The 14,534-nt window shown below is 38.1% G+C and overlaps 1 protein-coding gene across 3 annotated transcripts in view; it reads left to right on the forward strand.

Moving 5' to 3' along the window:
* Exoc2 (exocyst complex component 2) overlaps positions 1 to 14,534 on the forward strand; it is a 171,442-nt gene that overhangs the window by 19,343 nt on the left and 137,565 nt on the right. For all 3 annotated transcript variants that reach the window (XM_045136639.1, XM_004666142.2, XM_045136640.1), the window contains exons 2-4: positions 5,471 to 5,512; positions 6,317 to 6,468; positions 8,195 to 8,371. In XM_045136639.1, coding sequence (XP_044992574.1) covers positions 6,351 to 6,468; positions 8,195 to 8,371 — 295 coding nt within the window. In that variant the 5' untranslated portion in view covers positions 5,471 to 5,512; positions 6,317 to 6,350. The remainder of the gene's footprint in view (positions 1 to 5,470; positions 5,513 to 6,316; positions 6,469 to 8,194; positions 8,372 to 14,534) is intronic.

Below are 14,534 nucleotides of genomic sequence, written 5' to 3' on the forward strand. Positions count from 1 at the left end.
GGTAAGGCTTTGATTTTGAGGGATAGTGCTATGGTTTGAGTTTGAAATATCTTCAGCAGGCTGATGTTTCAGATACTTGACCTCTAGCTGGTAGTTTATAGTGAGAGCTTCTGAAAACTAGGAAGTTGGATCTAGCTGAGGGAAATACATCATTTAGGGTGGACCCTAGAGAGTATTTTGTCCCTGGCTGCTTTTTGCCATATGCCCTCTGCTTATGGGGGGCATGATGTAAAGAGCTGTCCTCTGCCACATGCTCTGCTGCCGTGATCTTCTGATCAAGTGTACACGGTAGAGTTACTATGGAGTAAACCCTCTGTATCATGAGACAGAATTAAAAAGAAAAAATTACTCCCTTAAGTTGTTTTTGTCAAATAATTGCTTACCAAGTAGGCAAAAGTAACTAATATAGGCAGGGTGAGTAGAGTTCTCCCAGTCATATACTAAGATCTGGGCTCCACTCTTCACCCTTGCCTATGGTGGTATAATGCTCTGAAAAAGTCAGCCTTCTCCTTTTCCTTAGTACCCAGCTCTTTGGGCAAATTCTAATCCCTAGAACAGTGGCTCCCAATTTTGAGGTAACCCTTTCCCCTTCTTCTGGGTTATAGACATTTAGCATTGTCCAGAGACATTTTTGATAATCAGTTATGGTTGATCTTGTTGTTATTTAATGGATGGAGGCCAGACATGCTGTTCAGTATCTTCTAATGCACAGGACAATCTTCATTTCAGATTGGTCCTGCCAAATGATGATAGGTACTAAAGCGGACAACCTCAATTTGAGAGGACAATCACGAGTTGTTTGGGTTCTTCATGACTTGAGAGAGGCCTAAATGGCAGATCTTGGGAACCATTGTGACTCCTTTCATGAGAGTACTCCAGAACTGAATTAAACAAAAGTTAACACAGGAGAAATGGAGAGAATGGCAGTCATGCAGGAGCAGCGGTGTTGCTAATCCATGTTGTAGTTACCTTTGCACTACTGGGACAAAATACTTGACCAAAAACAGCCGATGGGGGAAAGGATTAATTTTGGCTTACAGTCTTGAGTGGAAAAAGTGATGGTAAAGCAGAGAGGGTGGGCATTACTTCTTGTTACAGCAGGTAGAAAAAAGCAGAAAGAGAGTGAGCTGAGCTAGCACTGGCAAATTGGGACTAAAAGTCTCCAAGGTCTTCCCCAAGTGACATGCCTCCACCAGGCCTCCCCCTTCTAGTTACCACCAGCAAGTGGGGAACGTGTAATCTAAACTACCATAATCAGTAAGCATCTGATATAAGGTAGATGATTATGAAAAATAAGCTCATTAAACACTGTAATCTGAAGCAATAATTCAGGAATGTGCCCAGAACAGTTGTTAAAGATCATGGTGTTTACCATGATTATTATTTTTTCCGGTACTGGGGATTGAACCTAGAGGCTTGCTCATGTTAGACAAAGGCTCTACTCCTAAGCCACATCCCCAGCCTGGAATTTACTAAAGCTGAATTTTATTTTGTGTACTATTGGGAAGGTAAATATCTCTGCCAAAATAAATAAAAATTGCATATACATTAATAAAATAGCTACCTAATTTGGAAATTTCCTTTATGGAGAATACCTTATACTGGTAGCATCTAGTAAATGAAGGCTTGCAATATTATGCTGGATTTTTTCAACTACAGCTCTTAAAAACTATACTATTAGAAAATTGTCTTCCCTTCTGTGGTGGTTTGATTCAGGTGTCCCCCATAAACTTAGGTGTTCTGAATGCTAGCTCCCCAGCTGATGGAGATTTGGGAATTAATGCCTCCTGGAGGGAGTGTATTGTTGGGGGCGGGCTTAGGGGCTTTATAGCCAGTTTCCCCATGCCAGTGTTTGGCACACCCTCCTGTTGCTGTGATCCATCTTCTGTTGGCCAGGGGGTGATGTCCACCCTCTGCTCATGCCATCGTTTTCCCCTGCCATCGTGGAGCTTCCCCTCGAGCCTGTAAGCCAAATAAACCTCTTTTTCCCAGAAGCTGCTCTTGGTTGGGTGATTTCTACCAGCAATGTGAACCGGACTGCAACACCTTCTATACCCTAAGGGTCTAAGAAATCTTATTTTGTATTCCAGCTAGTTAAAAACATTTCATTGTACCATGGTATAAATGAAAATACTGCATTATATTCCTGTAGTTTCTTAGCTTTCTTACTGTGCTAGCCAGAGCCTTTTTTCAGACTTCTTATACTGCTTTCAGTGGAAAACTAGTATAAATAACCTACAGATGTGTTGTATATATTTTTTGTATTATATTTTATCTGTTAATCTTTGATACATATAAATTTTAAAATAGTCTATTTCTGATTTTTACCTCTTATTACATGTGTGTTACATCAAAATATTTTTAATTTTTATAGTTTTATATATAAAATTTTAAGTATATTGTAAGAGTTACCTTTTTAATTTTATATTCAGTTTGGTAATGTAAATACTACAATACCACACTGTGGTTTCTAGTCTCAAACATAAAGAGGTTGGAGGCCACTACTTCTGTTCCCCCAATAAGAAAAGGTAAGAAATTGAACATCCTTTTATACACATCATATATTATTTCTTTCTTGTATGTAAAGCTGTAGTAATATATAGTAATATTTACAAGGTTACATACATTTTCCTCAATGGACCCTGAGCCTTGGAAGGTATGATAGAGATGTCTCAGTGCTGAGCACTCCTCTGTCACTTCTTTTCAGCACCATGGTGCCTTCTAAGTCATCCCAAGGTCACCACCAGCTGAAAAGAGAAGTTTCTCTAACCAAAAGTAAGAGTAACATAATATATATCTATGAACATTATGAGCAGTGCTTACTGAACAGTTTGGTGAGCATAGTCCATATATTTAGCTAGATACCAGCAGATGTTACATTCTTAGGGCCATGACTTTCCCTTGTCATAGGTTTACAGTATCAGGCATGTATTCCCTCCCATGGAGTGGGTCTCCAGTCCAATTAGAGAGTGGTTGTTTTCCCCCATAACAGATGCCACTATTGTACTGATTGGCTCATTTGTCCTGGCTGGCCAAATTTGAGGCTTACAGTGACCACTGTTGTCTATCTCCACTGGTGGTTTTTTTTTTTTTTAATTTATTAGTTTTCTTTTCAGTAAATACAGGCAGTTTGGTACCATTATTTAGGCTTATCTGTGTTCTACCCCCTCCCATTAGGCCTTCCTTGTTAATGAAAATGGGTCGTGCATTGTGGAGTTAGCCCCCAGTTATTGGTATGATAAATGTCTCTGCAAATCATGACCCAACATGTGACTCTGACATTCTTTCCGCCCCCTCTTCCGCAAAATTTCCCTGAGCCATGTTGGGTTCATTTTTGGTCTGCTTCAGTGCTGAGGTGTTGGGGGCCTCTGAGGCTCTGGCTCTCTGATTTGGTAGGAGTTGATTTTTCTCTGCGTTGGTCTCCTTCCCCTTTGTGCTGGTATCCGGTTCACTGGAAAACATCACCCTTGTTTATTTTGCCAGTTGTCCTTAGTTTCAGTTGGGCCCCTTTGGAGGTATGTTGGGGCCGCTCTCTTCTTAGGATCTGCATCTATCTGGAAAAGAGAAGCAGATTCTCCAATGGAGAGTAAGTTAGCACCTGGAAAATTGAGATAACACTTACTTTTTTGATAGACAGTATGATAGGTGTAGGCCCTCTTATACCCCGTGATTGATGGTAGCTTGATATTGTAGAGTGGGCTTGTGTTTAGAGACTGGATTTTGTCCTGCTGTCTTGTTTCCTGTAGGCAGTATCAACTTGTTTGATTCAAAGCTCCAGCTGTTATCTTCCTTGTGGTAGGCAGCTCTTAAAACTCACTGCTTAGTTTTCATGCCTGGAGAGGTCTCTCTCCATCATACATTTTGGAGTCCTGGCCATGTTCATTTCAGGGATAGCCATGGATGCCTGCAATTTTCTTTCTGTTCTTTGGCTTTTTTCTTCCTAAGATGTCCTTCCAGTCTGACTCAGAACCCTATCCTATGACTTCTTAAGCCATAATATAGACTATTAACTCTCTGATTGTGTTTTAAATGCCCTATACTTGGGGCCAAGTGTTTCCCCAAATAAAATGGTTTGCCCAATATCTGTCTTTATTGAGTGATCTCTATTGAATGATTTTGAAGTTTTTAAAAGTAGAGTAGTATTCTAATCTTTATATTCTTCTGAAAACTAAACATTAAGAATATTTTTTTCAATTTTAAAATAGTTTTATTCAGACCTTAAAATTTGCCCATTTAGTTATAATTTAGGGGTTTCTTGTTGTTGTTGCTCTCTCTTTTTTTTTTGGTCACATAGTTATAACTATTAGAACAGTCAATTTTTGGACTTCAATTATCATACAAATAAGCCTCACTCTAGGATGGACATTGTTAGGCACACCTATAATTCTAACATCCTTAAGGCTGAGGCAGGAGGATAGTAAATTCAGGATTCACCTGGATTACATAGGGAGGCCCTATCTCAAAAACAAAACAAAACAACAACACAAACACCAGGATGGAGCTCATTGGTTGAGTGCTCATCTAGCATCTACACGGCCCTAAATTTCATCACAGCATCCCACAAGAGGAAACCCTGCACTCATAAGCATCATTTATTCCCACTTCCACTTCTTTGCTCAGCCCTTGGCAGCCACTGATCTATAGATTTTCTTTTTCCAGCCACTTTCATGTGAATGAAATAGTACAGTGCATGGTTCTTTATGACTTACTTTGAATTAGCATCACATCTTCAAGGTTTGCCTATTTTGTAGCATGCTCCCATGGTTTGTTCTTCTTTTTGCTGAGGCTAGAATCTTGGGCCTCATACTCATGCACACTTGATAATTGCTCACTGAGCCATAATCTCTAGGTCTTCTTCATTCTTTTTAAATACTTAATAATAATGCATTATATGAATATGCCTGCGTTTTTCATCTGCGTATCAACTGATATATACTGTTGGGTTGATTCCTACTGTTTTGGCTATTAATACTGCTACCACAGTGTAAGGTCTTTGTATGGATATATATTTTCATTTCTCTTGGATATAAATCCTGGAGCAAAGTTGATGGTTCATATAGTTAAATCTATATTTACCCTTTCAAGGAACTGCCAAACTGCTTTTCAAAGTGGCTGTACCTTTGCTACATTTTTACCTGCAGCACACAAGCTTCTGGTTTGCATAGTTACATGTAGCATCTTTGCATGTACTTATTGCCCATTTGTGTGTCTTCTTAAGAGAAATGTTTGTTTATATTTCTTGCCTATTTCTAAACTGGAGTACTTTCTGTTGTTGAGTTCTAAAAGTTCCTTATTCTTGAACAACTAAATAATCTAATAGATAAACAATTTACACATATTTTCTCTTACTTGATGGATTTTCTTTTCACTTTTTATGAGGTGGCCTTTGAATAATAAAACTTAAAAAACAGAACAGTTAAATTATGATCAAACCCAATTAATGCTTTTTCTCTCATTGCTTCTATTTTAGGATCGTGTTAAAGATGGGTGTGACCAACCCAAGTTCATAAAGGTAGGTTTGTTGCACTTTTTTTCCAAAGAGATTTATAGTTTTTGCTTTTATATGTGAGTCTCTAATCCCTTACAGTTATTGTCTGTGAGTGGCACAATACAAAATAAAATATATAATTAAGAATAAAGTGAAATTCAATACACTTATAGGAATATAAGTTTATTTTAACTTTTTTTTTTTTTTTTGAGGTAGATCTCACTCTAGCCCAGGCTGACCTGGAATTCATTATGGAGTCTCAGGGTGGCCTCAAACTCACAGTGTTTCTCCTTCCTCTGCCTCTCAGTTCTGGGATTAAGGTGTGTGCTACCATGCCTGGCATAGTGTATTTTAATTTTTATGAGCACACTTAGAGTATCTTTTGGAGTAGAGCAGTAGAATGGTGTCAGGTACATAAATCAGGATTCACCATAGGAAGGTCTAGAACCAAATAGTGACATTATATTGAACATTCTTAGTCTAGTTTTCTGTTTTTCTAACACATTTCTCACAGGATTAAAAATGTCCTTTGTAAACTGAATCTTTTGTAGATGTTAGCAGATAGCTAAATAACCCATCAAAATCCTAGTGCTGGTAAGAAGAATGTTAGTGGGAGGATGATTGGGGCACGAGAGGGCAGTGTGGGGAATAAGATCAAAGTACATTATAGTACATGTTGAAAGTGTTAGAAATAAACAAAGCATTTTAAAACACAGAGCTGTATGTTTAAGAATACTTTTTTATGTGTTGGTACTGATTGTGTAGCATTCTCATGCTTTTAATCAGTGTCCACCTCAGGTGGCACTAATTCATTCTTTCTTTTAACAGATTGTTTTTGTAACTATCACCTGTTTGCTGCACAATGTCTCGGTCACGACAACCTCCTCTTGTGACAGGCATCTCTCCAAATGAAGGGATACCATGGACAAAGGTCACAATTAGAGGGGAGAACCTTGGTACTGGCCCCACAGACCTCATAGGTAAGGGCACACAGCCTCTGATGTATCATGGAAAACTGGTTTTCATGTTGACTATTGAGAGAGTGTCCATGATCTTGAAGTATTGATCTGTGAAGCATAACCTAAATACAAATGTGGTTTTTACAAATGTGGGTTTTTTTTTTTTTTGCAAAAGTCATTATTTTCTCAAATTGTATCTTTAAACATGTCCCTCAGAAGTTTGCCATAGCTTAGATTTGTGCCTGTTTCCTCAACTTGGAGGTCTCCTGCTTAGATAGCTAATGATGGAACCTAAACATGTTTTTTTTTAAATTTTTATTAATTTATTTGCAAGCAGAGAGATAGACCGACAGAGAGAATGGGCACACCAGGGCCTCTAGCTGCTGCAGACAAACTTTAGATGCATGTGCTCCTTTGTGCATCTGGCTTTACATGGGTACTGAGGAATCAAACCTGGGTCCTTTGACTTTGCAGGCAAGTGTGTTAACTGCTAAGCCATCTCTCCAGCCCCCTAAACATGTTTTTAAAAAATATAAGCAGTGATGGTAGTAGGAATAGAGAGCAATTTTAAATAGAATTTTATGGTAGGTAAGTTATATGAACTGCAGGTGAGAGTATAGAGGTATATTCAGAATGAGGGAGGAAGACTTCAGGAAGTAACAAGGGATATATATTCTGATTTTGCATGTGAATTCATTCTAGATTTGACATTCTCTTGACTTATTTCTTAACTGATGAGGTATCTACTGGTAGAGTACATGAAATTATCAGGTGGAATTTGCTGGCAGAGATTAATTTTTGGCTATTCAGAACCTTTTTATTTTTAGAGAAAGTCAATTGGTATTTACATTAAAGGTAATGATTAGGTTTGCATTTCCCAGATAATTATTTTTGCTATGGTTATTTAAATACTTTGTCATTTCATGTTTTTATTTCTTTAATATTTTTTTATTAGAGTAGTAGAGGGAGAAAAAATAGGCACACGAGGGCCTCTAGCCACTGAAAATGAACTCCAGCAGCATGTACCACCATATGCATCTGGCTTATGTGGGTTCTGGGTGTTGAACCTAGGTCTCAGGGAAGTGCCTTAATCACTAAGCCATCTTTCCAGCCCTGTCTTTTGTTAGGAAAATGCTAAGGCAGCTTAAACTACCTTTATAGCAACCAATATACAGGTGTAAGAACTGAGAGAAATCCACTTATGCCCAAGAATATTTCACTTGATATACTGTACTCTAGGCTGTGCTTGAAATACAGAAAATATCTACTTTGTGACACCATGCATAATTAAACACCAGAAAAAGCATATATAGATTCTTATTAGGAAGATAAATGAGTATAGAATATTGGAGTGATCCTTAAAATATTAAACAAATTTAAAACCCTACTCAATAACTTAAACTTCCAGTAATAGGAATAGTCTTCCTTCTAACACTTTTGAAAACAATATAAGGTTCTCATAGTAAATAACCTACAATGCCTGGACACAACTATCGTCCATTCTTGTTTTCATTCTGCTGATATGTGAAGAAACTTAAATATAATCTAAGAGAAGTTTTAAATATTAGAGAAAAAGTGGTTAGAATCAGTGGAGATGGTAGTGCATTTATAAATCCTATCTGGTATGTTCAGTAACAATAACCATTATCTATTGATAAAGGTTTGTTATTTCTAGGTTTTTCTAAGTAATAGAAAAGTTTTGTGTTGGTTCTGTTGAATTTTGGCATATTCATGCTTTTATTTTCAGGCTTGACTATTTGTGGACATAATTGCCTCCTGACAGCAGAATGGATGTCTGCGAGTAAAATTGTTTGTCGAGTGGGACAAGCCAAAAATGACAAAGGAGACATTATTGTCACAACCAAGTCAGGAGGCAAAGGAACCTCAACAGTCTCCTTCAAGCTACTCAAACCTGAAAAAATAGGTAATAGTCTTAGTGACAATTCTAAAGAAGAAAGTAAAAAGTTTCAATTTAAACATATAAAATGTATTTGTTCTAATATCTTACTATTTGCAGTATCTGTTTATTTTGACAGGAAAAGGATGTTGGATAGAATTTGCAGTACTTGGGTGGGTTTATTGTTGTTGAATGTTTTTTGTTTTGCTTTGTTTGTTTTTGAGACTAAGAGCCTTGAAGGACTGGGTTTGAACTCAGTACACAGCACTCCTTTTGATAAGGCAATTTGCTGAGCTGACTGTAAAAATGTAAAGATGATTGTAAAGAACTATTCTAAGTTATTAATAATGTCTGTTCTCTGAACATTTGGTTATGACTGTTTTGATTCCTTGATCTTGAATATATGATACTGCTTTTTATCAGATATTTAAGAATGAAAGTGAAATAGCCTTCTGATATGGCCAAATTATGAGCAGTATTAATTATATAGTATTTACTTTTCCTTCTTTTTCTCTATCCTTTCAAGGCTGCTTGAAATGTATCCTGGCTTGAATTTCTTCTAGCCATCCATGCTCTTCTGTGTCTCCCTTGACACCTTTTCTATTTTTTTATGTATTGACTTCTTGCTTTCTAATTTAACAGTAGTTAAAAACTTGGTCTGAGGATCCAGATTCTTCAAATTTTTTCTTATATCACTAGCTATGTAGCATCAATGTCTTCAGGTGATTGGTGGAGTAATAATATTACGTACCTTATATAACTGGGTAAGTTAGACTATGAATATAAACTGTTTAGCATATTCTTACATATCAAATTATTAATTTTTAATTATTTTAATGTGAATGCCTATCTCCCCTAATAATGTAAGAATAATACTAAGTTTCTCTATGTTCCTATAATATCATGTATAAATACATAAATATAAAAATATTTGTGTAAGGCAAAAAAATCCAGTCCTTATTAACTGAGGTATACAAGTGCTCCTTGTAGGTAAAGTAAATAATTTTGCAAAAAGATTTTCTATCAGCATAGTACCTTTATACCAATGATGCAGGATTTGGGGGTTCAGGAGGTGTTCCCCAAGTTTATGAACCCCAATTTCTGGTCTTATCCTTTCTTTAACAAATTATTGATAAAGCTGAATTCAAGAAGGATAAATTATGAATTATTAAGTTTAGTAAAGGAGAAATCACAAATTGTGGTGTCTATGTGAAATTGGGTGGGATCTAGGAAGAAGGCTAGCGCAGAGTCATAAGCACATGGAAAGTAGGAAACACACACTCATGTGGAAAATGGAGCTTAGTCTATGATATTCATTTAAGAGAAATGTTTGGAGAAGAGCCAAAGATACGTGGAAGATAGCATCTAGGTGTTTATGTAGGGAAATTTAGAAGAAACACCTATAGCATTCACCCTGAGTTTCCCCATGGAAGAAAGTTAAGAGAACAAATACTAATATCTTAAGAAAGAACAACAGAGAGAAAATATCAAAGCAGAATGCTAGAAATTTAGAGGATAAATGAATAGTAATGAGAGTTGTACTCATGGTTACCCCGAGTTTATAAAAATTACATAGGTAATAGGCCTAGAGTTAGACAAAGCAACCACATGGTAGATCTGGAGTGTAAGGTAAATATGCAAGATTCAGAGATCAAAGGAAAATTGTACATGTAATTAAAGTGAGAAGTTACCCCAACTGTGAAACAGAGGTAAGCAGAAAATTACCCAGACCAAGAAACAGTGCTCTGGTCTCCCTTCTACCCAGCCTAGCTGGGTGGCAGGGATGCCAGACTTTCATGTATCCCTATGAAAAGAGTGAGGAGGGGCAGAGAGACACTGGAAAACAGGATGGACAGGCCTTTATATTCGATCAAAAATTGATTCTTTTATCAGATTCAGGTATGCCAAGGGGAAGACCTGATTGGTTTGTAGATTTGAAGGGACAGGCTTGAGGTCCAGCCTACCTGGGTAATGAAGGCTGCTTATCTAGGTAGCCTACTAGACTGTAGGTGGCAGCAGGACACTGTAGCTGCTGTGGATTAGTTTCAATCAGACACAAGTTCCATTTATGCCAGGGCAAGATGGTATTGGTTCTCTCTGAGCCTCAATTTCTAATTGAAACTGACTAAAAGAAGCTAGCTTCCTCCTACTTCTTTCACCAGCATTGTCCTCCACAAGTCTCTATATATGTTTTATAAGTAAACTTTAAGGAATTGAAGGAAAAAGTCGAAGTTGAATGATTAAATGTGTATATATATTTTCATGCATATCTATATATGGTTATAAACCTAATTTTATTTTTTGTGTGCATGTGCATACATGTGTGCATGACCATGTGGGGAGGCCTGTTATTCCTCACAGGCTGTCCACTCTTTTTTTTCTTTTGGTTTTTCAAGGTAGGGTCTCACTCTAACTCAAGGTGGCCTTGAACTCACGGTGATCCTCCTACCTCTGCCTCCTGAGTGCTAGGATTAAAGGCATGCATCACCATGCCTGGCTGTCCACTTTTTTGTGACGTGGTCTCTCATTGGCCTGGAACTTACTGAGTAGGCTATACTAGCTAGCCATTGAGCTCTAGAGATCCTCCTGTTATCACCTCCCAGCACTGGGATTATAAATCCTCACTACCGCATCATACTTTTTAATATGAGTTTTGGGGATAGAACTCAGGTTTTTATGTTTATAAGATAAGTATATTACTAAGACTGAACTATTGATGTAGAAATTGGGGTCCAGAAGGAGTCCCCCAATATATGAGCCCCAAGTTTTGGGTTTTATCCTACCTTTAACAAAAAAATTGATAAAGGTGGGCTCAAGAAGGATAAATTATTAACTATTAAGTTTATTGAAGGGAAAATCCACAATTTTTAGGGTTTATTTAAGGGAGATATCACAAATTGTGGGGTTAAGGAAACACACTGTCATGTAGAAACACTGCATAGTTTATAAGGTTTGTTTAAGAGAAATTGAGGTTTCTTAGAGAAAAACTGAAGTAGAGCCACAAGCATATGGGCTTAAGAAAAACTGAGGCTTTTAAAGAAAAATTAGAGTAAAGCTGCAAAACACATAAACTTGAGAGAAACTGAAGCTTTTAAAGAGAGATTAAAGTTGCTGGCATATCAAAAGTAGAATCTTGGAGCCTGTGTAGGGAAACCTATGAAGAACCTCAAAATGGTAGATTCAGAAGCCAGAGACAAATCATGCCTGTCATCAGTGAGAGAAGTCACCCCAGATTCTAAAGCAAAGACAAGGAGAAAAGCCATCCAAACCAAGAACCAGTTTTATGCTCTCCCCCAACCAAGCCAGGCTGGGTGAGGGGTAAGCTGGACTCACGTCCATACATATGGCCCTAGTGAAGAGAGGTAGGCCAAGAAGAGAAACAGATCTGAGCAGGGCACAGTCTTTAAAAGGAAGAAGACAAGAGCTTTTATAGGCAAAGGAAGACCTAATTGGTTGGTAGATTGAGGGTGGACCCTTGGGCCAGCCCATCTGTGGCTGCCTGTCTAGATAGTGCACTAGGCTGTGCAGCACGGGGCACTATAGGTCATTCTTGATAAGACACCAGTTCCGTTTTTATGGTGGCATCTCATGGTTCTGTTGGAGTTCCAATCCCTAACTGAAACTGCCCCCCCCAAAGCAACTTTTCTCCTTCCCTGCTTCACTATCTCCCCAGGGCATTTGTTTATTACTTATTTCATAAAAAATAACTCTGAAATCAAATCAAAGCAAGAGCCAGTTCTACAGTGTTTTGGAGGAAGGGCAAACATTTTTATTAAATCCATCATTTTATAGCGTGTATAGAGCAAAGGAATAACTGTGAAGAGCTCCTCCCCATGGGAAGGCAGGAGGGCTAAAGCCCACTTAGAAACCCCAGTTGGGCTTATTCATAAGTTCTGAATTAACCAACTCTGATGCCAAGGTTTGGGGCAGAGGTAATCAACCACAATGCCAGGTTCAGGTTTAATCCTTGACTTTAAGTGAGGAATCAAACTCAGGTCACTGGACTCTGTAGGAAAGTGCTTCAACCACTGAACCATCTCTTCAGCCTGAGATATCAATTCTAGGAAAAGGGAATTCCTTCCTGTGGAGAGATTCGGGTTCTTTATGTGAAAAAAGATCTAGGGAGCTCCTTTAGGCAAGAGATAAGGAAAAGCCAGCTTCTCCTCTGGCCTCTAGCAAAGTAGAGACTGCAAAGGCACACTCAAGGTTATTCCTGCCTTTACTTTTGGAGGCCCAGTCACCCTAAACTACCTCAATCCCTGTTTTGAAGAAGCAGCCCTAACTGTAGGGAATTGATGCAATGGCTAATCTGGCTTCTTGGAGCTGAGTGGTGTCCTTGGGTGGCAGTTGGGAAAGTTTTCCAAAGTGGAATGGGATCTTCAAAGTGCATTGGTAGAGTACAGGAAGATAGTCCTTGAAGAAAATGTTAGGAAGAAAGAAAACAAGCAAGGCATTAGGGGAAAATGGGCACTGAGTAAATTGGGCCTTTTTAAGGTTCCCATTCTTGTAGACTTTCAGGTCTTGGCAGGCAACCGAGAGAGAGGGCCCAGGTAGATGGACTTAGATTGTTGTCAGACCATCTTAGTGTAAGTGTCAGGCTGATCTGGCACTCACTCTGTAGTCCTAGACTAGCCTCAGACTTACAGTGATTCCCCTACCTTTGCCTCCCAAGTGCTGGGATTAAAGGCATACACCACCATGCCTGGCTTCTTGTGTCTCTTTTGGTCTGGGTGTAGGAAACAAAGTATTAGGTGTTCTTTAAGCAATGTTATCTCCAGTTGACTTTGGCCTCTACATATGGTTAAGCACTGCAAAGGTTAGTTACATCTGGCTTGAAGAATAGTGTGGATGCAAAGCAGATCTGATCATATTAAAGATGTAATTTTATTCTAAATACCCAGTCCAGGGCTGGCTCTTAGTAGATAGGCATAATTCAAGTTTAGTGACTGAGATCCAGAGTATAGAACTTGAGCATAACCTTAGACAAAGTCCTTACTACATCTGGGCAGAACCATGGCTGCTGAATTAGTAAATGCATGCATGGTAATGCAACTTGCTGGTATTAAACATACTTCCAGTAATCTTTCCCAGCTCTCCTCCAGGTTCCTGCAAAGGAGGATGTCACCAGCATTCTGTTGACTTAATCCTTGTTCCTGTTCTGCTACATCCCAGAGTCCCTGGAGTGGTAGTGGGCATGTTCTTTGCTGTGCTGACTAGGATCATGAAGAGCTTGGTAACCAGAAGGAGGCTGCCATTTTCAGAGGTTATAGCTGATTTTTAGGGTCCATGCCAAATCAGTTTTTCCTGAATAATCTAGCCATTTCCTTTTTACAAGCTACACATTTCTTTGGAGGTGTATGATCAATTTAATTGTTGAGTGTTATGTTGAATTTACCAATTGATGTCAGTATTAAGTAGGAAATAGAACCTGAATGGAAAATGGAATGTGCAAGGAATGGTATAATCCCTCTATACAATGCAGATGTTTACTGTTACTTAAGGAATGGGATGATCCCTCTATACAATGCAGGTGTTAACTATTACCTAAGGAATGGGATGATCCCTCTATGCAGTGTACCATAACTTTCCTGTATCTTTTTGTTTCTAAATATCTTTGTGATTACATAGCATAGAATGTTTCTTGCTTCAATTCCACCTTTGTGACTTATATAACCTTATGACTTCTTGTAATAGTCCCCTCCCCATGTTTAGCAGTATGCAGCTTTGTGGTTTAACTCCAGATCCTGTTTTTACTATAAATATCATGTAGTTATTTCCAGTCAAACTAACACTCTGAACAGATCAGGGCTGCATTTAGACTTCCCGAACTCTGGCTTTCTTCTTTGCCTCACATTCTGTAAGTTGACGATCTTACTTGTGCTACCCCAGACCCCATAACACTAAAGTTTTTATCATGTAGGTCTAGGACAGTTTGAGTATTGCTAGCAATGAAAATAATGAGAAATAGGGAGTATACTGTTTTTATCTAACTTCATGAAAACACCTCAGTGTTTGTAAAGAAAATTATAGACACTTCTTGGGAGTTTTAAAGAACCATATTAAAAACATTTGGATCTTTCCATAGTAAAGTGACTTTAGCTTATCAAACTCAGAAGAAATTCAAGACATTAAATATGAGGTTATGTAGGTATATTTTTTATAGTTACAAACAAGAAGCTTTTTGTTTTGT

The sequence above is a fragment of the Jaculus jaculus genome, chromosome 17 (assembly GCF_020740685.1).
Source record: "Jaculus jaculus isolate mJacJac1 chromosome 17, mJacJac1.mat.Y.cur, whole genome shotgun sequence".
NCBI classification, from domain to species: Eukaryota; Metazoa; Chordata; class Mammalia; order Rodentia; family Dipodidae; genus Jaculus; species Jaculus jaculus.